Source organism: Rutidosis leptorrhynchoides, chromosome 7, assembly GCF_046630445.1.
Source record: "Rutidosis leptorrhynchoides isolate AG116_Rl617_1_P2 chromosome 7, CSIRO_AGI_Rlap_v1, whole genome shotgun sequence".
Taxonomy (NCBI): Eukaryota; Viridiplantae; Streptophyta; class Magnoliopsida; order Asterales; family Asteraceae; genus Rutidosis; species Rutidosis leptorrhynchoides.
Genome location: NC_092339.1, coordinates 2,216,506 through 2,242,751, shown reverse-complemented (window position 1 = coordinate 2,242,751; position 26,246 = coordinate 2,216,506). Strand labels below are relative to the sequence as shown.

Here is a 26,246-nt window from a genome sequence, read left to right as displayed (position 1 = left end):
CTTTGTCAAAATATAGTCTTAAATCATCCATAAACTATACCACTGCAGCAAAGTTATTGTAGCAAAGTCAATTTTTAATGTAGCAATTTACTGTAGCAAAGTCAATTTCACTGTAGCAAATAGTGATTTTCGAAAACACTGTAGCATTTTGGGTACTGTAGCAATTTGAAAATGTTAGTATCGTTTACTAAATAACTTGAAATTATATATATGTATATATCTTTTTAATAAACATAAATCAGTTTTTAAATACACATTGGAAGTTATTTATAAATAAATTTTAATAATAAATATTTCAACTTATCATATATATTCAAATAGATATTTAAAACAATAAGTTTAATGTACGGTATCAAATAATTAATACATTGTTACCTTTTCAAGTTATAGTATATATGTATCTATTTACATATAATTGTTCGCGAATCGTCGAAAATAACCGAAGGGTATTTAAATATATAAAAGTAGTTCAAAAATTTTGAGATTCAGTTTTACAGACTTTGCTTATCGTGTCGGAAATGTTAATCATACAAAGATTAAGTTTAAATTTGGTCAGAAATTTTCGGGTCATCACACCTGTCGACTAAAACCGCACTACAAAACAACATTTAATCAATCATATGTTAGGTAAATCTCTCAATTATTCACGGATGCTTTAGTACTTCGATGTTGTTTTTGTCATGTCCGAAGGATTTCCCGAAATGATAGGGGATATTCTTATATGCATCTTGTTAATGTCGGTTACCAGGTGTTCAATCCATATGAATGATTATTTTTGTCTCAATGCATGGGACGTTTATTTATGAGAACTGAAAATGAAAATCTTGTGGTCTATTAAAATGATAGAAATGATTATTTATGTTAAACTAATGAACTCACCAACCTTTTGGTTGACACTTTAAAGCATGTTTATTCTCAGGTATGAAAGAAGTCTTCCGCTGTGCAATTGCTCATTTTAAAGATATTGCTTGGAGTCATTCATGACATATTTCAAAAGACGTTGCATTCGAGTCGTTGAGTACATCAAAATTATTATTAAGTCAATTATAGTTAGATATATTATAAAATGGTATGCATGACGTCAACTTTCGATGTAATGAAAGATTGTCTTTTCAAAAACGAATGCAATGTTTGTAAAATGTATCATATAGAGGTCAAGTACCTCGCGATGTAATCAACTGTTGTGATTCGTTTATAATCGATATGGACTTCGTCCGGATGGATTAGGACGGGTCATGAGAATTGATTAGTATTTTATCTTTTCTTCTCCTTTCCTTTCTTTCTTGAAAAAAACTCAAGAATACAACCTTAGTAATTTTGTATTTTGGTTTCATATTAGGACTCCAAGTACTAAACCGCATAGTATCGAAATTATTTTTTGTGCAAACTAGAAACCGATAATAATACCAAATACAATCAATACAATATTTCGGTATTGGTACCAGTACATTATCAGTACAATTGTGATTTTTCGGTATTTTATCTCATTCCTACACAAAAACAAGTAACTAAATAAGCCACTCTTAACTAATTCATCCTCTGTAATTTACTAACTTCTTTTAATCCTCTGTAATTTAGCCCTAACTTTTGGTTAGTTTTCTTAATAATAAAGCTTCGTCATTGAAATAATAATAAAATAGGCAAAACTCGATTTCACACCCTCTTATTATAATTTACTCCACTCCATACTCTATATCGCCATTACCAATAATACTAAATGTGGTGAGATGACACTTTTCATAGTGGCACCATCATAAATAACCCCAACTTTGGGGGTACTTAGGTAAACAAATTTTTTTTTTTTTTTTAAATTTTGACTTCATTGTCCATTCATTTATTTTTTAATGTGTAATTTCGTCTTTTTGTTCAAAAACCTTCAGGGTCCATTTTATGCACATAATGTATTTTAGGAAGCATTATGTAAATATGGAACAACTGTTTATAAATAAAGTAAGCTAGGGTTTATACTTTGGAGTTTCAGTGGGACAGCCATCGCCGCGCAGCTATCTTCACAGGTTACCTCCTTTTTTTTCGATTTTATTGTATCATCTGGAATAATTTCGTGATTTTCTTCATCTTAATATACATGCGAACTTGCTGATGTTGATCATACCATTGTAACGGCTACATTTTCATATTGTAATTAGCTCAATTTTAGCTGTATATACATATGTATTTCTATCTATATATGCTATAATGAATCAAATTTGGGTTGTTCTCGTAACCTTTATCAATTTGATTGAATAAATATTAAAAGGTGAAGGAGAAGAAGGAAAATGTCGCACAGGAAGTTTGAGCATCCGAGACATGGTTCTCTAGGGTTTCTCCCCAGGAAGCGTGCTGCTCGTCACAGAGGAAAAGGTGTTTATTTTTTAACAATTTAAAATGATTTTTTTTGGCTTCTAATGAGATGTGCTGTTTTTTTTATTATTTGTGGTTAAAAATGTATGCTCATCAAGTGTGTTTATTTTGTTATGGCTGCTAGTATTCTAATAGCGGTTTCAAGTTCATTTGGCGATCAGATTCTGTTATTAATTAAGCCATTTTCTGATTGTGTTTGACCTAATTTGTAATACTAGTTTTGTCGAAATAGACGTTTATCATTTTTAGGAGGTCGAATACAGAGTCTCTGTATTGATGGGAACTGGTTTATGATTAGTTGTGCGTTGTTTAATTAATTAATGGGGAATGAGATTTCTTTTTTATCATAATGGTAGATATATATATATATGTTGTAGAAGTTAATAAGTTACTCACTAGTTATTATTTCGTTATGTCTACTACAGTGAAGGCTTTCCCCAAGGATGACCCAACCAAACCTTGTAAACTAACTGCCTTCTTGGGTTACAAGGCTGGGATGACCCACATTGTTAGAGAGGTTGAGAAGCCCGGATCAAGTAAGTGAGTTTACATCTTTTAGCATTTTTAGCCGTTTTTAATAAGTTTTATAACTTGTGATGAAATTTGATCTATAGAGCTTCACAAGAAGGAGACATGTGAGGCCGTTACCATCATTGAGACTCCTCCCATGGTGATTGTTGGGGTGGTAGCTTACGTCAAGACACCACGTGGTCTTCGATCTTTGAACACTGTTTGGGCTCAACATTTAAGTGAAGATATCAAGAGGAGATTCTACAAGAACTGGTGCAAGTCAAAGAAGAAGGCATTTGCTAAATATTCTAAGAAGTTTGAATCTGATGAGGGCAAGAAGGACATTCAGTCTCAGTTGGAGAAAATGAAGAAGTATGGAACAGTTATCAGGGTTTTGGCTCACACACAGGTAAAATTGAAGCGTTTACTATTTACTCCTTTTTGTATTGTTGGCAATTGCTCCCCAGTTACATGTGAATGCTAATGTTTTGTATTTAAAAGTTATCGTCTTGTAGTCATAGCTATTACGAGTAGTATCTTAATCTTATTATCAATTATTTTCAACCCTGACTGACATACTGAATATATTATATATTACTCTAAATCTCTGAATTGGCTTATTTTTTGCTTTTCTGTCACTCATTGCCTGAAATTATTGTGGGAAAGGACTTTGGACATCTGAAAAAGAATTACTTCGTATTATACTTCATTTGCTTATAATAATGATGTAACTCGAGATGCGATCTTTTTGTACAGATAAGAAAAATGAAGGGATTGAAGCAAAAGAAGGCACATCTTATGGAGATCCAAGTGAACGGTGGAACAATCGCCCAGAAGGTGGACTTCGCATATGGCTTCTTTGAAAAGCAGGTCCCAGTTGACGCTGTTTTCCAGAAGGATGAAATGATTGACATAATTGGTGTAACCAAGGGTAAGGGTTATGAAGGTGTTGTGACCCGTTGGGGTGTCACCCGTCTTCCCCGTAAGACTCACAGGGGTCTGCGTAAAGTTGCTTGTATTGGAGCATGGCATCCTGCTAGAGTGTCGTACACTGTTGCCAGAGCTGGTCAGAACGGATACCATCACCGTACTGAAATGAACAAGAAGATTTACAAGCTTGGAAAGACCGGACAGGAATCTCACACTGCTCTTACCGAGTTTGACAGGTTTTTTTTTTTTTTTTTTTTTACTTTATACATATTTTTATTTTCAAATACGTTCCAAGTGAAAGTTCTTGTATGCTGACACGTGATTGTCTCAGGACCGAAAAGGACATAACTCCAATGGGTGGTTTTCCTCACTACGGTATTGTCAAGGACGACTATTTGTTGATCAAAGGTTGCTGTGTTGGACCAAAGAAAAGAGTGGTTACACTTCGTCAATCGCTCCTTGCTCAGACATCCCGTTTGGCTTTGGAAGATATTAAACTCAAGTTCATTGATACATCATCCAAATTTGGACATGGTCGTTTCCAAACTGCTGAGGAGAAGCTTAAATTCTACAACCGCGTGAAGGCTTAAGAAAAGGGTTATGTGTTGTTGGGGGATCATTTATTTAAGTTTTGGTCAGGTCGACTAAACTGTCGTGGTTCTGTTGGTTTTTGTTCGTGTCAAGTACTCTTAATGTTTGAAGAGAAACCTATTTTGGTTGGAGTTTTGTTTATTAATTATCTTGATATAAATCCATTATGTTTTGATAGCGCTATTTGGTTGCCATAATGTGCTACACAAATAGATCTTTTAGTATTAAATATATAATATATAATTTTTCAAACTGATGAATGTTGAAAAGTTGCAAGGTTTTCACCTGGTACCTGGGAGTGATGTAATCGAAAGTAGTAGCAAGTGAAGTCCAATTCGACTAATGTGGCTTTAAAAACTTCGCCGTTTTAACATCTGGCAACTCGACAAGTGAGCTCGATGCTACAAGTCTAATTAACCCTTACTACTTGATAATTCTCGATAAACAAATTGGTTGATATGATATAAAGCATGTGTAATCAGAAACTTGAGCTAAAGGGGACACAATTCTAATATCATTAATATATTATTTCAAGCAGTTTTTAAAGTGAGAAGTGAGCCAAAATTATGAGTCAATTTTATAGCGCTCTCTTAAGTCTTACCAATTAGTTGCTGTTTTTTTTTTTTTAAGAACATAGGAGTTTTAAGTTATCAAGTACGGAGTAATGTATATTACTAGTAAAATACTCCCTTCATCTCCTAAATAAACTGATGTAAGCATAAATAAATACATATTACATATAGCAAAGGAAACAAGGACTGTAATATAAAACCAGCTTTTACTGCACTAACTAACTAACTAACTAACGCAACTTGCGCCAAATCTTAGTGATTATTGACGTGTTTAGTGGCTTCAATTTGGAGAAAACAAAACCTGTCCTGGGAGGATTCCCATCAATCAAGGAATTCTCAAATATTTTCTTGCATTCTTGTACAACCTGCTTCCCACAACCACAAACACAATACATTCATCAACACGCGATTGATTTATTAGCAACCAACATGTAAACAACGTGACATTTTGTTTGTAGATTGTGCTGATTTGAATTTTAGAGCTGATTATATCGATTCTCTTCAACTGATTATTTGGAGGTCACTATAAAATTACAAATAAAATTATATATATATATATATATATATAGGGGCAGGATTAATGGGGAAGTAACCAATCGGGGGAAGCAAAAATTTTTTTTTTTTCGTTTTTTTTGGAATTTTTTTTTTCCCGACATCAAGATCACACGAAAATATGAACATTTAGAAGAGACACTTCGTGTTGAATGTTATTATTTAGGCGGGAAAACGATCGACAAAAACAACATTCAAGATAATATTGTTCGTGAAGAATATGAACGTTTTTTTTTCTTCATGTTTTGTGAAGTAAAATTTAGCCCGATTTAGAGTTTAGGGTTTAGGGTTTGGTGTTTTGGGTTTATTCCATAAACCCAAAACGCCAAACACTAAACCCTAAACCCTAAACTTTAAACCGTTCGTGTTAAAAACTCAATCTAAATCCTAAATCTAAACCCTAAATCTAAACCCTAAACCCTAAATTTTAAACCCTAATATCTAAACCCTATAAACTAGGGGTGTGCACCATTTGGTTTGAAACCATTTAAACCGAATATCGAATCGAAACCAAATCGAAAAAAATCAAACCGAATTTGAAAATTGGTTTTCGGATCGAGAAAAACCGAAACCGAATTTTAATTTGGTTTTTCGGTTTGGTTTTCGGTTTTGAAATTTTTTAATTATGATTAACCGAAAACCGAATATAAAACCGAATTCAATTAATACAATATTAAATAAATATTTTAAATTATTTATATTATTGTATTGTAAGACCTGGATTCTGATTCTGCCCAGTCGCGCGCCGCGCGGGGTTATGGCGCGCCACGTCATATGTCGCTGGCAGACCCCTTTTGCTATTTTAGAGTTTTTAAAAGGGCATTTTGGTCTTTTCGCATTTAAGCCAGATTTGGGGACTTAACCTCATCCACCCATTTCATTTATTATTTTCTTTTTCCTTTTCTTTTCATATTTCTCTCAAGAACTCAAACACCAATTTGATTCAAAGGGATTTTTAGAAAGAAAGAAGCGGGTTTTGATCTTTGGCGTAGCAGACAAGTTTGTTCTCCTCGTTCTTAGCTACACGGTGATACTAGTGGTAAGCTCTAACTCCGAATTTCGTTTTTGTGTTCATCATTCAAATTTGGGGCTTTTGATTGTATGATTCATAGATGTAACCCATTTAGTTGTTAATTGAAGATTAACACCAAGATTCGGGTTTATAAGTGTTAAAAGACGGATTTTGGGTTGGTTAATGATTTAACCATGTTTAAGACTTGAGAATGGTGTATAATAACTAGTATTAGTGATTATTGATGTATTGGAGACCTTTAGGGTTCTTGTGGTTGACTAATTTTGACTAGAGTCAAAGTTAGGGTTCGTTGATGATTATGACCCGAATGTCGATTCGATGAGGTTTATAAACCTAAAATGGATTAAGTTGAAGTATAAAACCGAGTTAAATATGTTTTGGTGTCAAAACTTGTAATTGGTGAGATTTTGACTTTATGGGTCAAAATTAGGGTTTATGGGCGATTTTGAGAACGATAAGTGTTTAACACTTGTGTTCGGGTTTACTTGGCATATTAGGACCATTATCACTTGTGTTAGTGATTATTGGTTAGTTTGGGCACGGTTTGTGCTTGGAAGTGCAATTGGGTCGAAATTGCACTAAGTGTCGAATTGGGTTGGTTTGTAAATCCATCCTAATTGTGTTGTGGTATTTATGATAATGGAATAGGTACATTCCTTCGGCGAGTTGCGAATTATGCGGAAGCGTTCATCGAGGCGACAAGGTGAGTGTTGATATCCTATGTACATATGTATGTGTAGGATGGGTGCGGGTCGGGTGAAGTGGTTCTCGGTTTTAGAGCTCACTTCACATATAGGTGGATTGATGGACTTGTGTGTAGGTCCAACTGGCACGGTTGTGCGTTTTGGTTGACCTCCTTTTGGCGAGGTGTACACTTGTGTGTACGTTATCACATGTATTATGATGTGGTTTTGGATAATCCCGATGCGGTGGATTTTATAATCCCGTGACCGTGGGTTTTAGTATTGGAGAAGTGAATCGCGTGTAGTTCGGTCATCTTATTGAGGTAGTAATCTCGTGAGGTTTCGGATTACTGAGGCTCGTGTAGTTCGGCCAACCTTGATGTTGTCCTTGAAGATGGTAATCTAGTGTGGTTTCGGATTACTAAGGCTCGTGTAGTTCGGCCAATCTTCCTTGTGGTGTTTTGGTATTCGGTAATGGGTTAAGGGGTTAACCTTATTCGTTATATATTGTTCTATATATATTAATGTATCGTTGTGTTGTAGCTAACCCTCTGGGTGTAGCTTATTGGCGTTGTTCACATCGTCGTTGGTGAACTTATACTTTGTTGATATCTTTAGCTTGTTGCTTAGAGATCGTACGGTATGCTTAGTGTAGTTGCCTTATACATGGATGCTTCGGTATGCGGTATTTGATATTTGTGTGGCGTGTCTATTTTATACATATATATGTATGTAGTATGTTATCACTCACTAAGCGTTAGCTTACCCTCTCGTTGTTGACTTTTTATAGATTTGCATGGATGCGGGCTCGGGTAAGCGGAGACTAGTAGACTTGCGTAGTTGCTTTAGAAGGCTCGCTTTTGGATTGATTAGGATTGGATAGCGTATCCCCAATCGCCATGCTCGGCTTTGTTTTGTATTAAAAGTCTTGTGGTCGAAAACTTGTATTTTGTATTTAAAGGGGTAATTTGGGCATATGTGAGCCCGGTGTCGTAAAACCCTTTTTATTAATGGAACGTGTTAGTTTTACATATTTGAACATGTGGTTAAAAACGTTTTGTCTAATTTCATCGGGAAGTGGCCAAACATTTTCGCGTATTTAACATTTTGGGACAGCAGCCTGTCCAGGCCCTTCTGCGCGCCGCGCGGGGCCTTGGCGCGCCGCGCCAATAGCTGATCAAAGAAAAAAAATTTTATCTTACATTTTTGGTTGGCTAAAGGGTTGGGTTGTTACAAGTGGTATCAGAGCATGGTCTAAGGGATTTAGGTGACTTGAGATAGGTGCCTAGACTTAGACTTTTGTGTGTGCTTAATTTGTTGCGGGACTTGTAGGAGTACGGGTCAGAATGGATTATAGTTAGCGCATTGTTTATAGGTGGACTAACGTTTATATTAGTAATGCGGATATTATTAATATGTTATTGTGTTGTGATGATAATTCTTGCGTGTGCTTATATCGCGTAGGATTTTGTTTGTGATTGTTTATATCATCGAGCGAGGTGGTCGTTGTACTAACGAGTCGATACGGCGTGTGTACGTAATAAGGACTTGCAAACCTTATTACGGGTGCAAATCGTGTCTAACAAGTGATGTGCGACGAGTGTTTAGCAAGATGGGGCGGTATTATGTGTGTGCTTTATACGTTCGTGATCTAATCGCTTTGCATTCCTTAGAATGGCGACGGGAAACGGGATCGAGACGAACGATTTGGAGTTTAACGCTAGAGTTTCGGCCGCCGTTGCGGAGCAAATGGGTGCGTTGTGTAGTGACCCGAACTTTTCCATGTTTATATATATTAAATAAAATTGTTATTTACATGATTAAGTGTTTCCAACATGTTAAGCAATCAAACTTGTTAAGACTTGATTAATTGAAATAGGTTTCATATAGACAATTGACCACCCAAGTGGACCGGTGATTCACGAACGTTAAAACTTGTAAAAACTATATGATGACATATATATGGATATATATATAGTTAACATGATATTATGATAATTAAACATATCATTATGTATATTAACAATGAACTACATATGTAAAAGCAAGACTACTAACTTAATGATTTTGAAACGAGACATATATGTAACGATTATCGTTGTAACGACATTTAATGTATATATATCATATTAAGAGATATTCATACATCATATTATCATGATAATATAATAATTTAAAATCTCATTTGATATTATAAACATTGGGTTAACAACATTTAACAAGATCGTTAACCTAAAGGTTCCAAAACAACACTTACATGTAACGACTAACGATGACTTAACGACTCAGTTAAAATGTATATACATGTAGTGTTTTAATATGTATTCATACACTTTTAAAAGACTTCAAGACACTTATCAAAATACTTCTACTTAACAAAAATGCTTACAATTACATCCTCGTTCAGTTTCATCAACAATTCTACTCGTATGCACCCGTATTCGTACTCGTACAATACACATCTTTTAGATGTATGTACTATTGGTATATACACTCCAATGATCAGCTCTTAGCAGCCCATGTGAGTCACCTAACACATGTGGGAACCATCATTTGGCAACTAGCATGAAATATCTCATAAAATTACAAAAATATGAGTAATCATTCATGACTTATTTACATGAAAACAAAATTACATATCCTTTATATCTAATCCATACACCAACGACCAAAAACACCTACAAACACTTTCATTCTTTAATTTTCTTCATCTAATTGATCTCTCTCAAGTTCTATCTTCAAGTTCTAAGTGTTCTTCATAAATTCAACAAGTTCTAGTTACATAAAATCAAGAATACTTTCAAGTTTGCTAGCTCACTTTCAATCTTGTAAGGTGATCATCCAACCTCAAGAAATCTTTGTTTCATAAAGTAGGTTATCATTCTAATACAAGGTAATAATCATATTCAAACTTTGGTTCAATTTCTATAACTATAACGATCTTATTTCAAGTGATGATCTTACTTGAACTTGTTTTCGTGTCATGATTCTGCTTCAAGAACTTCGAGCCATCCAAGGATCCGTTGAAGCTAGATCCATTTTTCTCTTTTTCAGTAGGTTTATCCAAGGAACTTAAGGTAGTAATGATGTTCATAACATCATTCAATTCATACATAAAAAGCTATCATATTCGAAGTGGTAAACTAGTAATCACTAGAACATAGTTTAGTTAATTCTAAACTTGTTCACAAATAAAGTTAATCCTTCTAACTACACTTTTAAAATCAACTATACACATGATCTATATCTATATGATATGCTAACTTAATGATTTAAAACCCGGAAACACGATAAACACCATAAAACCGGATTTACGCCGTCGTAGTTACAACCGGGGGCAGTTTTGGTTTGGATAATTAAAAGCTATGAAAAACTTTGATTTAAAAGCTATACTTCTGGGAAAATTATTTTTCTTATGAACATGAAACCATATCTAAAAACCATGGTTAAACTCAAAGTGAAAGTATGTTTTTCAAAACAGTCATCAAGATGTCGTTCTTTCGACGGAAATGACTACCTCTTTCAAAAATGTCTTGTAACTTGTATTTCTGACTATAAACCTATACCTTTTCTGTTTAGTTTCATAAAGTCAAGTTCAATACGAAACAGTGGCCGCTTAAATCACTCAAAACGGATTAGAAACAAAGAAATGGTGAGCAAAACAAAATTGGTAAAAACTACTCATTTTAGCTACGTGAAATTTCGTAACAAATCTATTCCAACCATAAATTAATCAACTTGTATTGTATATTATGTAATCTTGAGATACCATAGACACGTATACAATGTTTCGACATATCATGTCGACACATCTATATATATTTCGGAACAACCTTAGACACTCTATATGTGAATGTTGGAGTTAGCTATATAGGGTTGAGGTTGATTCTAAAATATATATAGTTTGAGTTGTGATCAATACTGAGATATGTATACACTGGGTCGTGGATTGATTCAAGATAATATATATCAATTTATTTCTGTACATCTAACTGTGGACAACTAGTTGTAGGTTACTAACGAGGACAGCTGACTTAATGAACTTAAAACATCAAAATGTATTAAAAGTGCTGTAAATATATTATGAACATACTTTGATATATATGTACATATTTGTTATAGGTTCGTGAATCGACCAGTGGCCAAGTCTTACTTCCCGGCGAAGTAAAAATCTGTGAAAGTGAGTTATAGTCCCACTTTTAAGATCTAATATTTTTGGGATGAGAATACATGCAGGTTTTATAAATGATTTACAAAATAGACACAAGTACGTGAAACTACATTCTATGGTTGAATTATTGAAATCGAATATGCCCCTTTTAATTAAGTCTGTTAATCTAAGAATTAGGGAACAGACACCCTAATTGACGCGAATCCTAAAGATAGATCTATTGGGCCTAACAAACCCCATCCAAAGTACCGGATGCTTTAGTACTTCGAAATTTATATCATATCCGAAGGGTGTCCCGGAATGATGGGGATATTCTTAAATATGCATCTTGTTAATGTCGGTTACCAGGTGTTCACCATATGAATGATTTTTATCTCTATGTATGGGATGTATATTGAAATATGAAATCTTGTGGTCTATTGTTACAATTTGATATATATAGGTTAAACCTATAACTCACCAACATTTTTGTTGACGTTTAAAGCATGTTTATTCTCAGGTGAATATTAAGAGCTTCCGCTGTCGCATACTTAAATAAGGACAAGATTTGGAGTCCATGCTTGTATGATATTGTGTAAAAACTGCATTCAAGAAACTTATTTCGTTGTAACATATTTGTATTGTAAACCATTATGTAATAGTCGTGTGTAAACAGGATATTTTAGATTATCATTATTTGATAATCTACGTAAAGCTTTTTAAACCTTTATTGATGAAATAAAGGTTATGGTTTGTTTTAAAATGAATGCAGTCTTTGAAAAACGTCTCATATAGAGGTCAAAACCTCGCAACGAAATCAATTAATATGTAACGTTTTTAATCAATAAGAACGGGACATTTCAGTTGGTATCCGAGCGTTGGTCTTAGAGAACCAGAATTTTGCATTAGTGTGTCTTATCGAGTTTGTTAGGATGCATTAGTGAGTCTGGACTTCGATCGTGTTTACTTGAAAAATGATTGCTTAACAAATTTTGTTGGAAACTATATATTTTTAACATGTGAATATTATGTGATATATTAATCTCTTAACGCGTTTGATATTATGTGATAGATGTCTACCTCTAGAACAAGTCCCATTGACTCACCTAATAATAATGAAGAGTCAAATGTAAATTGGAATGATTCGTGGACTGATTCACAAGTTCCCGAAGAGGAACCGGAAGAAGAGTCGGAACCGGAAGAAGAATCGGAACCGGAAGAAGAAATAGAACCAGTGGGGGAAATAATAAAACGGTTAAGTAGAAGAAAATCCTCAACCAACCGACCAAAGTTAATTATGGTCAATGGTGTTTCCGCCAAGGAAGCAAAGTATTGGGAGGATTACCAATTCGCCGATGAATCGGATCCCGACAAGGATTCAGATGATGTTATAGAAATTACCCCAACACAATTTAATAAGGCAAAAGAGAACAATAAGGGAAAGGGCATAAAAATAGAGAAATTTGATTCCAAACCCGATGAACTTTATATGTATCGTCAACACCCGTATTTCTTAAGTTGTGACAATAACCCGGGAACCTCTAAACCACCAGGTTTTTCTAAACCAATGTGGAAAACGACGGCTCGTATCAGGGGAACATCATATATCCCTAGAAACTTGGAAAAACGAACCAAAACCGAAGAAGAAGAAACGAGCGAGTCGAAATAAGATAGTTGTATTCGTGTGGTGTAATATATGTAATATAGTGTGCTTATGCTTTATGATATATGTAAAAATTGCTTGTATTAATAAGTATTTTTTTTTTATGAATCTAACTCTTGTCTATTTTACAGTATAAAAACACAAAATGGATAGACAACCCAATATTTTAAGAGACCTACCCGGAGATATGATTGATGAAATCTTGTCTAGAGTCGGTCAGAATTCCTCGGCACAACTATTTAAGGCGAGATCAGTTTGTAAGACATTCGAAGAACGTTCCAAGAATGCCTTGGTTTATAAAAGGCTTTCGTTCGAAAGATGGGGGATATCACATTGGGAAATCCATAAGTTACGATGTGTTTACTTTGACGCATATATTGCGGGGAACTCAAATGCTATTTTACGCAACGGGTTAAGAAATTATTTTGACTCAATATATCCGAATATAGGATTTCGTGATTTAGAAAAAGCGGTTAACATGCAACATAAAGAAGCATGTTATGCTTACGGGTTAGTAATGTTCGCTTCTCACCAAAGTGAGAACAAGAACATCGGGCTACAACTATTAAACAAAACGTTCCCACAAGTGACGGAGTCGGTAATTGGGGTAAGAAATGAGGTTTTTAGATTGTTACAGGACTGTTGGACATTACGTAACCCTCGTCCCTTTGACGAAGTTACAACACGCTGTCTTATCAACGGCCATAACGGTTATGTTCCACAAGACCAAGGATGGGAAGTAGTCCTAGTAAAACCAGAATGCATGACTTGTTTCTGGACGTATGAATTACGTGTCTTTATTGCCTTTGCTAAATGACTTGTGTACTAGCTAGAATTATCTTCACAACCATCTTGTATCAAATTTATTGTGTGCTATATTTCATGCTATATGTAAAATAAGCGGTATTGTAAGTTTGTAAAATATTGTGTAAAAGTTTGAACGCGAAATATTATTATAATCAGTTTTTCATATAGAATTGTAGTAGTTGAATTGTATATTAGCTACTAAGTATGAACTTAACGGGTAGGTACTACCCGAATTTAAACTTATAAAACGCTAATATGAAGAAAAAGCTTTTATAAATAAGTTCATATTATGCTACGATATACTATTGACTACTCTTAATATTCTGTATGATTAACTTGTTTCATTTGACTATTTTGAAGGAAATGGCACCAACTACTCGACACACCTTGAATATGAGCGAAGAGGAATTTCGTGCCTTTCTTGCTTCAAACATAGCCGCAGTACAGGCTGCGCTACATACCAACAATAACCTTGGATCTAGCAGTACAGGAAATCTTGTAGGATGCACCTATAAAGAATTCACTGCCTGCAAACCTTTGGAATTTGATGGAACCGAAGGACCGATCGGATTGAAACGGTGGACCGAGAAGGTCGAATCGGTTTTTGCCGTAAGTAAGTGTACTGAAGAGGACAAAGTGAAGTACGCTACGCATACCTTCACAGGTTCTGCGTTAACATGGTGGAATACCTATCTAGAGCAAGTGGGACAAGATGATGCTTACGCACTACCGTGGTCAGCATTCAAGCACTTGATGAACGAAAAGTACCGTCCCAGAACCGAGGTCAATAAGCTCAAGACAGAACTTAGAGGGTTACGAACCCAAGGATTTAATATTACCACGTACGAAAGACGATTCACAGAATTGTGCCTATTGTGTCCAGGAGCGTTCGAAGATGAGGAAGAGAAGATCGACGCGTTTGTGAAAGGATTACCGGAAAGAATCCAAGAAGATATAAGTTCACACGAGCCCACCTCCATACAACAGGCATGTAGAATGGCTCACAAACTAGTGAACCAGATTAAAGAAAGAATTAAAGAACAGACTGCTGAAGAGGCCAATGTGAAGCAAGTCAAAAGAAAGTGGGAGGAAAACGGTGATAAGAATCACCAATACAACAACAACAGCAATTACAATAATAATCGCAACAACTATCCCAACAATCGCAACATCAATCGCAACTACAACAAACGGCCCAACAACAACAACAACAACAACAACAAGAACAACAACAACAACAACAACAACAACAACAACAGCAACAACAACTACAACTACAACTACAACAATCATCCCAACAACAATAATAACCGCAACAACAACAACAATCAGAAGCAACTATGCCAAAGGTGTGAAAAGTATCACTCGGGGTTCTGCACCAAATTTTGCAACAAGTGTAAAAGAAATGGTCATAGCGCGGTGAAGTGTGAGGTCTACGGACCAGGGGTTAACAGAACGAAAGGAACAAATGGTGTCGGAACGAGTAATGGTGGAGCAAGTAGTGTCGGAGCAAGTTATGCCAATGTAGTTTGTTATAAATGTGGAAAACCGGGCCACATTATTAGAAATTGCCCGAACCAGGAGAACACGAATGGACAAGGCCGTGGAAGAGTTTTCAATATTAATGCGGCAGAGGCACAGGAAGACCCGGAGCTTGTTACGGGTACGTTTCTTATTGACAATAAATCTGCTTACGTTTTATTTGATTCGGGTGCGGATAGAAGCTATATGAGTAGAGATTTTTGTGCTAAATTAAGTTGTCCATTGACGCCTTTGGATAGTAAATTTTTACTCGAATTAGCAAATGGTAAATTAATTTCAGCAGATAATATATGTCAGAATCGAGAAATTAAACTGGTTAGCGAAACATTTAAGATTGACTTGATACCAGTAGAGTTAGGGAGTTTTGATGTGATAATCGGTATGGACTGGTTGAAAGAAGTGAAAGCAGAGATCGTTTGTTACAAAAATGCAATTCGCATTATACGAGAAAAAGGAAAACCCTTAATGGTGTACGGAGAAAAGGGCAACACGAAGCTACATCTTATTAGTAATTTGAAGGCACAAAAACTAATAAGAAAAGGTTGCTATGCTGTTCTAGCACACGTTGAGAAAGTACAAACTGAAGAAAAGAGCATCAATGATGTTCCCGTCGCAAAAGAATTTCCCGATGTATTTCCGAAAGAATTACCGGGATTACCCCCACATCGATCCGTTGAATTTCAAATAGATCTTGTACCAGGAGCTGCACCAATAGCTGGTGCTCCTTACAGACTCGCACCCAGTGAGATGAAAGAACTGCAAAGTCAATTACAAGAACTTTTAGAGCGTGGTTTCATTCGACCAAGCACATCACCGTGGGGAGCTCCTGTTTTGTTTGTCAAGAAGAAAGATGGTACATTCAGGTTGTGTATCGACTACCGAGAGTTGAACAAACTTACCATCAAGAACCGCTACCCACTACCGAGAATCGACGACTTATTTGATCAACTACAAGGCTCGTCTGTTTATTCAAAGATTGACTTATGTTCCGGGTATCATCAAATGCGGGTGAAAGAAGATGATATTCTAAAGACTGCTTTCAGAACACATTACGGTCATTACGAGTTTATGGTCATGCTGTTTGGTTTAACTAATGCACCAGCTGTGTCCATGGACCTTATGAACCGAGTGTGTGGACCATACGTTGACAAGTTTGTCATTGTTTTCATTGATGACATACTTATTTACTCAAAGAATGACCAAGAACACGGTGAACATTTGAGAAAGGTGTTAGAAGTATTGAGGAAGGAAGAATTGTACGCTAAGTTTTTAAAGTGTGCATTTTGGTTGGAAGAAGTTCAATTCTTCGGTCACATAGTGAACAAAGAAGGTATTAAGGTGGATCCGGCAAAGATAGAAACTGTTGAAAAGTGGGAAACCCCGAAAACTCCGAAACACATACGCCAGTTTTTAGGACTAGCTGGTTACTACAGAAGGTTCATCCAAGACTTTTCCAGAATAGCAAAACCCTTGACTGCATTAACGCATAAAGGGAAGAAATTTGAATGGAATGATGAACAAGAGAAAGCGTTCTAGTTATTGAAGAAAAAGCTAACTACGGCACCTATATTGTCATTGACTGAAGGGAATGATGATTTTGTGATTTATTGTGACGCATCAAAGCAAGGTCTCGGTTGTGTATTAATGCAACGAACGAAGGTGATTGCTTATGCGTCTAGACAATTGAAGATTCACGAACAAAATTATACGACGCATGATTTGGAATTAGGCGCGGTTGTTTTTGCTTTAAAGACTTGGAGGCACTACTTATATGGGGTCAAAAGTATTATATATACCGACCACAAAAGTCTTCAACACATATTTAATCAGAAACAACTGAATATGAGGCAGCGTAGGTGGATTGAATTGTTGAATGATTACGAATTTGAGATTCGTTACCACCCAGGGAAGGCAAATGTGGTAGCCGACGCCTTGAGTAGAAAGGACAGAGAACCCATTCGAGTAAAATCTATGAATATAATGATTCACAATAACCTTACTACTCAAATAAAGGAGGCGCAACAAGGAGTTTTAAAAGAGGGAAATTTAAAGAATGAAATACCCAAAGGATCGGAGAAGCATCTTAATATTTGGGAAAATGGAACCCGGTATAGGGTTGAAAGGATTTGGGTACCAAAATTTGGAGATATGAGAGAAATGGTACTTAGAGAAGCTCATAAAACCAGATACTCAATACATCCTAGAATGGGGAAGATGTACAAGGATCTCAAGAAATATTTTTGGTGGCCAGGTATGAAAGCCGATGTTGCTAAATACGTAGGGGAATGTCTGACGTGTTCTAAGGTCAAAGCGGAGCATCAGAAACCATCAGGTCTACTTCAACAACCCGAAATCCCGGAATGGAAATGGGAAAACATTACCATGGATTTCATCACTAAATTGCCAAGGACTGCAAGTGGTTTTGATACTATTTGGGTAATAGTTGATCGTCTCACCAAATCAGCACACTTCCTGCCAATAAGAGAAGATGACAAGATGGAGAAGTTAGCACGATTGTATTTGAAGGAAGTCGTCTCCAGACATGGAATACCAATCTCTATTATCTCTGATAGGGATGGCAGATTTATTTCAAGATTCTGGCAGACATTACAGCAAGCATTAGGAACTCGTCTAGACATGAGTACTGCGTATCATCCACAAACTGATGGGCAAAGCGAAAGGACGATACAAACGCTTGAAGACATGCTACGAGCATGTGTTATTGATTTCGAAAACAGTTGGGATCGACATCTACCGTTAGCAGAATTTTCCTACAACAACAGCTACCATTCAAGCATTGAGATGGTGCCATTTGAAGCACTTTATGGTAGAAAGTGCAGGTCTCCAATTTGTTGGAGTGAAGTGGGGGATAGACAGATTACGGGTCCAGAGATAATACAAGAAACTACCGAGAAGATCATCCAAATTCAACAACGGTTGAAAACCGCCCAAAGTCGACAAAAGAGCTACGCCGACATTAAAAGAAAAGATATAGAATTTGAAATTGGAGAGATGGTCATGCTTAAGGTTGCACCTTGGAAAGGCGTTGTTCGATTTGGTAAATGAGGTAAATTAAATCCAAGGTATATTGGACCATTCAAGATTATTGATCGTGTCGGACCAGTAGCTTACCGACTTGAGTTACCTCAACAACTCGCGACTGTACATAACACTTTCCACGTCTCGAATTTGAAGAAATGTTTTGCTAAAGAAGATATCACTATTCCGTTAGACGAAATCCAAATCAACGAAAAACTTCAATTCATCGAAGAACCCGTCGAAATAATGGATCGTGAGGTTAAAAGACTTAAACAAAACAAGATACCAATTGTTAAGGTTCGATGGAATGCTCGTAGAGGACCCGAGTTCACCTGGGAACGAGAAGATCAGATGAAGAAGAAATACCCGCACTTATTTCCAGAAGATACGTCAACACCTCCAACTGTTTAAAATTTCGGGACGAAATTTATTTAACGGGTAGGTACTGTAGTGACCCGAACTTTTCCATGTTTATATATATTAAATGAAATTGTTATTTACATGATTAAGTGTTTCCAACATGTTAAGTAATCAAACTTGTTAAGACTTGATTAATTGAAATAGGTTTCATATAGACAATTGACCACCCAAGTGGACCGGTGATTCACGAACGTTAAAACTTGTAAAAACTATATGATGACATATATATGGATATATATATAGTTAACATGATATTATGATAATTAAACATATCATTAAGTATATTAACAATGAACTACATATGTAAAAGTAAGACTACTAACTTAATGATTTTGAAACGAGACATATATGTAACGATTATCGTTGTAACGACATTTAATGTATATATATCATATTAAGAGATATTCATACATCATATTATCATGATAATATAATAATTTAAAATCTCATTTGATATTATAAACATTGGGTTAACAACATTTAACAAGATCGTTAACCTAAAGGTTCCAAAACAACACTTACATGTAACGACTAACGATGACTTAACGACTCAGTTAAAATGTATATACATGTAGTGTTTTAATATGTATTCATACACTTTTAAAAGACTTCAAGACACTTATCAAAATACTTCTACTTAACAAAAATGCTTACAATTACATCCTCGTTCAGTTTCATCAACAATTCTACTCGTATGCACCCGTATTCGTACTCGTACAATACACAGCTTTTAGATGTATGTACTATTGGTATATACACTCCAATAATCAGCTCTTAGCAGCCCATGTGAGTCACCTAACACATGTGGGAACCATCATTTGGAAACTAGCATGAAATATCTCATAAAATTACAAAAATATGAGTAATCATTCATGACTTATTTACATGAAAACAAAATTACATATCCTTTATATCTAATCCATACACCAACGACCAAAAACACCTACAAACACTTTCATTCTTCAATTTTCTTCATCTAATTGATCTCTCTCAAGTTCTATCTTCAAGTTCTAAGTGTTCTTCATAAATTCAACAAGTTCTAGTTACATAAAATCAAGAATACTTTCAAGTTTGCTAGCTCACTTCCAATCTTGTAAGGTGATCATCCAACCTCAAGAAATCTTTGTTTCTTACATTAGGTTATCATTCTAATACAAGGTAATAATCATATTCAAACTTTGGTTCAATTTCTATAACTATAACGATCTTATTTCAAGTGATGATCTTACTTGAACTTGTTTTCGTGTCATGATTCTGCTTCAAGAACTTCGAGCCATCCAAGGATCCGTTGAAGCTAGATCCATTTTTCTCTTTTCCAGTAGGTTTATCCAAGGAACTTAAGGTAGTAATGATGTTCATAACATCATTCAATTCATACATAAAAAGCTATCATATTCGAAGTGGTAAACTAGTAATCACTAGAACATAGTTTAGTTAATTCTAAACTTGTTCGCAAATAAAGTTAATACTTCTAACTATACTTTTAAAATCAACTATACACATGATCTATATCTATATGATATGCTAACTTAATGATTTAAAACCTGAAAACACGATAAACACCATAAAACCGGATTTACGCCGTCGTAGTTACAACCGGGGGCTGTTTTGGTTTGGATAATTAAAAACTATGAAAAACTTTGATTTAAAAGCTATACTTCTGGGAAAATTATTTTTCTTATGAACATGAAACCATATCCAAAAATCATGGTTAAAATCAAAGTGAAAGTATGTTTTTCAAAACAGTCATCAAGATGTCGTTCTTTCGACGGAAATGACTACCTCTTTCAAAAATGACTTGTAACTTGTATTTCAGACTATAAACCTATACCTTATCTGTTTAGTTTCATAAATTCAAGTTCAATACGAAACCGTGGCCGCTTAAATCACTCAAAACGGATTAGAAACGAAGAAATGGCGAGCAAAACAAAATTGGTAAAAACTACTCATATTAGCTACGTGAAATTTGGTAACAAATCTATTCCAACCATAACTTAATCAACTTGTATTGTATATTATGTAATCTTGAGATACCATAGACACGTATACAATGTTTCGACCTATCATGTCGACACATCTATATATATTTCGGAACAACCATAGACACTCTATATGTGAATGTTGGAGTTAGCTATACAGGGTTGAGGTTGATTCCAAAATATATATAGTTTGAGTTTTGATCAATACTGAGATATGTATACACTGGGTCGTGAATTGATTCAAGATAATATATATCGATTTATTTCTGTACATCTAATTGTGGACAACTAGTTGTAGGTTACTAACGAGGACAGCTGACTTAATGAACTTAAAACATCAAAATGTATTAAAAGTGTTGTAAATATATTTTGAACATACTTTGATATATATGTACATATTTGTTATAGGTTCGTGAATCGACCAGTGGCCAAGTCTTACTTCCCGACGAAGTAAAAATCTGTGAAAGTGAGTTATAGTCCCACTTTTAAAATCTAATATTTTTGGGATGAGAATACATGCAGGTTTTATAAATGATTTACAAAATAGACACAAGTACGTGAAACTACATTCTATGGTTGAATTATCGAAATCGAATATGCCCCTTTTTATTAAGTCTGGTAATCTAAGAATTAGGGAACAGACACCCTAATTGACGCGAATCCCAAAGATAGATCTATTGGGCCTAACAAACCCCATCCAAAGTACCGGATGCTTTAGTACTTCGAAATTTATATCATATCCGAAGGGTGTCCCGGAATGATGGGGATATTCTTAAATATGCATCTTGTTAATGTCGGTTACCAGGTGTTCACCATATGAATGATTTTTATCTCTATGTATGGGATGTATATTGAAATATGAAATCTTGTGGTCTATTGTTACAATTTGATATATATAGGTTAAACCTATAACTCACCAACATTTTTGTTGACGTTTAAAGCATGTTTATTCTCAGGTGAATATTAAGAGCTTCCGCTGTCGCATACTTAAATAAGGACAAGATTTGGAGTCCATGCTTGTATGATATTGTGTAAAAACTGCATTCAAGAAACTTATTTCGTTGTAACATATTTGTATTGTAAACCATTATGTAATAGTCGTGTGTAAACAGGATATTTTAGATTATCATTATTTGATAATCTACGTAAAGCTTTTTAAACCTTTATTGATGAAATAAAGGTTATGGTTTGTTTTAAAATGAATGCAGTCTTTGAAAAACGTCTCATATAGAGGTCAAAACCTCGCAACGAAATCAATTAATATGGAACGTTTTTAATCAATAAGAACGGGACATTTCACGTTGGAAGAAAGAATGGATAGGAGGTATTCCGAATTTCGGAGTAGCAGTGAAATGGAGCGTTGTCTTAAGAGTTTCATGAGGACTAAACCTCTGATGTACGATGGGAAACCGGATCCATTGGTAAGCACCACTTGGATCTCGGATGTCGAAGGGTGTTTCCGAACAAGTGAATGCCCTCCCGAGAAGAGGACAAGGCTCGCTACGAGCTTGTTGCGGGGTAGAGCAAAGGATTGGTTGGATGCTAAGATTGATCTTTTCGGTGGTGAACCATTTATGGCGTTATCATGGGATGAGTTTAAGAAGGAATTCTTCGAGGAGTTCCGAACTTCAGCCGATTTGTCGAAAATGCGTAATGAGTTGCGAAATTTGCAACAGGGTTCTATGGATTTGAATACTCTCAAGACAACCTTTATGGCGAAGGCTCGTTTTTGCCCGGAGTATTTGGGGAATGATCATTTGTTGATGTAAGATTTCTATCGGACTTTGAATGATGACCTGAAGAATAAAATTAGCCGGGGTCAAGCAAAATCATTTGCGGAGTTATTCGCCTTGGCTAGAGGTTTCGAGTCGTATTCACGATCCAAGAAGAGTGAACCTGCAAGTGAGAGAAGGGTTGTTTCGTATGGTTCTCCGAGTAAGAGGACTAAGGGTCCGAGTGTGAGCACGGGTGGTACACAGACTGGTATACCGGATTCTAGTGCGTCTAGATGTTACAATTGTGGCATGAGGGGTCACAATTCGTGGGAATGTTCGGTGCCAAGGGGTGATGGCATGGTGTGCTTCAATTGCCAAGAAGAAGGACATCGTAAGTCGGAATGTCCCAAGTTAGCGGGGACGGGTACGGCAAGGAGACGTTAAGGTACGTTTCATTTTAGTAAATATGTCCTTTGATTATTTATTAAGTGCCGTTTGAATTTGAGATTTATTAAATGCCTTGTGTTGTGCATATTGTTGTTATGGGTGACGTTCCTAATGGAAGTACCCTATGGTGACGTTTGATTGTCGGGCGAAGGGCATAAGACTTGGTGCAACCAAGCATTCCTTAGTATTTGGAAATGTTTCCACCAAGCCATGGAAATGGGTTTTGGTATCGGTTGTTAAGCGCGTGTTCGCTTTTGTGTTGAAATGGATGAACCGTGAGGTTCGTCGGGTGGTTGGAACCCTTGAGATCGAGTGTTTTGAATATCGATGTAGGTTGGTAATGGAGTCTTTATGACGCGACATTAGGTGCCTCTTTTATACCTACTAGCGTGGTGTTCGGCTCCGATTGTATTGTGGTTACATTGTACTTAGGGTACCGAGGTGAAATCTTTAAGTATATGAGTGACTAGGTGAAGTTGACAAACTATAGCAACTGGATGATTGCGAGGGTATAGTTTGTGTAATCGTGGTACACTTTTCGTTTAAAGTGTTTAAGGATAGGTTAAAATCCTTCGGATGCTCAGGGTTGGAGCAAGTTATGGTGATGGGTCGTGTGAGCCCAATTGTTGGTAAAGTCTACCTTTGGTAGCATTGTACGATTGTACGAGTTGTGGATATGGAACGTAGTTTCAAGTGGGGGAGTTGCACTTCCGCACGAGGAGGTTTTTAGTTTGAGACTTCGGATGATACTTTTGGTAGATCCAGAAGTTTGCGTTGGGACCTAGTTTTGGTCGATTTGTGGTAAAGTACAATTTTGGTTAAATTGTACTTATGGTTTTGGATGTAAGTTACCACCGAGGTGGTAATGTGGTAAATCTCGGTGAGAGATAAAGGACATGTTTGGCGAGCAAGGTGAAATCCCTGGGTTAAGGGATGTGCGTATTGGATTCTCTTCTAGAGAATTATTGTTTTGTACCTATGTTTGATATAGGTGGTTCTTGCTCGATTGTGGGAATGGTTAGTGGTATCCGTTAGGATTCACTATGGCGTGGCAGAGCGCGATGTTACGCTACTCGTTATTCGAGGCCAGAAGGGAGTTGATTGGTGAAGCATGACCTCCAGGGTCCGCTGACTTCATCATGGTATTGATTGATTGGTGAAGCATGACCTTCGGGGTCCGCTGACTTCATCATGGTAGTACGTGATTGGTGGAGCATGACTTTCGGGGTCCGCTGACTTCATCATGAGCGTGGTGTTATATCGGTGAAGCATGACTTTCGGGGTCCGCTGACTTCATCCGGTGTTGAGATTGGTGAAGCATGACCTTCGGGGTCCGCTGACTTCATCATGGTAGTGGATCGCGTGTGGTTTCAGATTCACGATGACGCGTGTGGTTTCGGTCATCTTATTGTGGAAGTGAATCTCGTGTAGTTCGGATTCACAAATGACTCGTGTGGTTTCAGTCATGGTATTGAGGAGTGAGTCTCGTGTAGTTCGGATTCACAAATGACTCGTGTAGTTCGGTCATTCCTCTGGGATAGTGACTCTCGTGTAGTTCGGATTCACTAAGGCGCGTGTAGTTCGGCCAATCCCGATTGTTGTTGAGGTGAAGGTAGTGAGTCGCGTGTGGTTTCGGATTCACTAAGGCGCGTGTAGTTTTCGGCCAGCCTTCGTGTTGTGTGATCTATCGGTTGTTTTATACACCGATGGTGGGGTCGTAAGGACCATGATGTTGATCTGTTGGTTGTTTTATACACCAATGGTGGGGTCGTAAGGGCCGTGTTGTGTGATCGATCGGTTGTTTTATACACCAATGGTGGGGTCGTAAGGACCATGTCGTTTGATCTATTGGTTATTTTATACGCCAATGGTGGGGTCGTGAGGACCATGTTGTATGATTAGTGATGCGATAGCCTTGTTTCGCTCACATGATGTTACGGATGTGACGATAGTTGATTTTGTACACCTTGGGATTTGCGTTTCCATAGTCGTTTTGGGCGCTATCGGCTCTAGCCGTTGGATTATGATGTTACGGTAGTTGCGTATGGGTCGTATTGCGCACTACAAGGGATGTTTAGTGGTAAGTGTTATCCGTAAGGATTTACTTCTTCTCAGTCTTCGTCGGTTTAGATGGTTAACCTTAAGTTTGGTATGTGGTTACTTTAGCATCGTACTTGGTAATGGTATACTGGGGGTTGATATCTCGGTTAGAGATTGGATGAGTTTTTTCGATGTGAAGGAATGAGCAGGGTTTTAGTGCTCGGATTGTAGACTTGATAAATCGAGGGTGACGATTTAGTTGTTAAAGGTAAGTGGGGAAGAATTGTCTAGGAAAGTTCGGATTGGGACTTATGTTTGAGGACCGTAGAGTGTGGTCCATTTGGTTAAGTGGTGAAGATCACGAGGACGTGATCGATTTTAAGTGGGGGAGAGTTGTAAGACCTGGATTCTGATTCTGCCCAGTCGCGCGCCGCGCGGGGTTATGGCGCGCCGCGCCATATGTCGCTGGCAGACCCCTTTTGCTATTTTAGAGTTTTTAAAAGGGCATTTTGGTCTTTTCGCATTTAAGCCAGATTTGGGGACTTAACCTCATCCACCCATTTCATTTATTCTTTTCTTTTTCCTTTTCTTTTCATATTTCTCTCAAGAACTCAAACACCCATTTGATTCAAAAGGATTTTTGGAAAGGAAGAAGCGGGTTTTGATCTTTGGCGTAGTAGACAAGTTTGTTCTCCTCGTTCTTAGCTACGCGGTGATACTATTGGTAAGCTCTAACTCCGAATTTCGTTTTTGTGTTCATCATTCAAATTTGGGGCTTTTGATTGTATGATTCATAGATGGAACCCATTTAGTTGTTAATTGAAGATTAACACCAAGATTCGGGTTTATAAGTGTTAAAAGGTGGGTTTTGGGTTGGTTAATGATTTAACCATGTTTAAGACTTGAGAATGGTGTATAATCACTAGTATTAGTGATTATTGATGTATTGGAGACCTTTAGGGTTCTTGTGGTTGACTAATTTTGACTAGAGTCAAAGTTAGGGTTTGTTGATGATTATGACCCGAATGTCGATTCGATGAGGTTTATAAACCTAAAATGGATTAAGTTGAAGTATAAAACCGAGTTAAATATGTTTTGGTGTCAAAACTTGTAATTGGTGAGATTTTGACTTTATGGGTCAAAATTAGGGTTTATGGGCGATTTTGAGAACGATAAGTGTTTAACACTTGTGTTCGGGTTTACTTGGCATAT

General features: G+C 36.4%; 1 protein-coding gene across 1 annotated transcript; it reads left to right on the top strand.

Moving 5' to 3' along the window:
* Positions 1 to 1,942: 1,942 nt before the first annotated feature.
* Positions 1,943 to 4,569, top strand: LOC139858805 (large ribosomal subunit protein uL3z-like). Its single transcript, XM_071847644.1, has 6 exons — positions 1,943 to 2,015; positions 2,258 to 2,361; positions 2,787 to 2,897; positions 2,976 to 3,280; positions 3,628 to 4,037; positions 4,133 to 4,569. The coding sequence occupies exons 2-6, from the start codon at positions 2,277 to 2,279 to the stop codon at positions 4,389 to 4,391; spliced, it is 1,170 nt and encodes a 389-aa protein (XP_071703745.1). The 5' UTR covers positions 1,943 to 2,015; positions 2,258 to 2,276; the 3' UTR covers positions 4,392 to 4,569.
* The last annotated feature ends 21,677 nt before the right edge of the window (positions 4,570 to 26,246 follow it).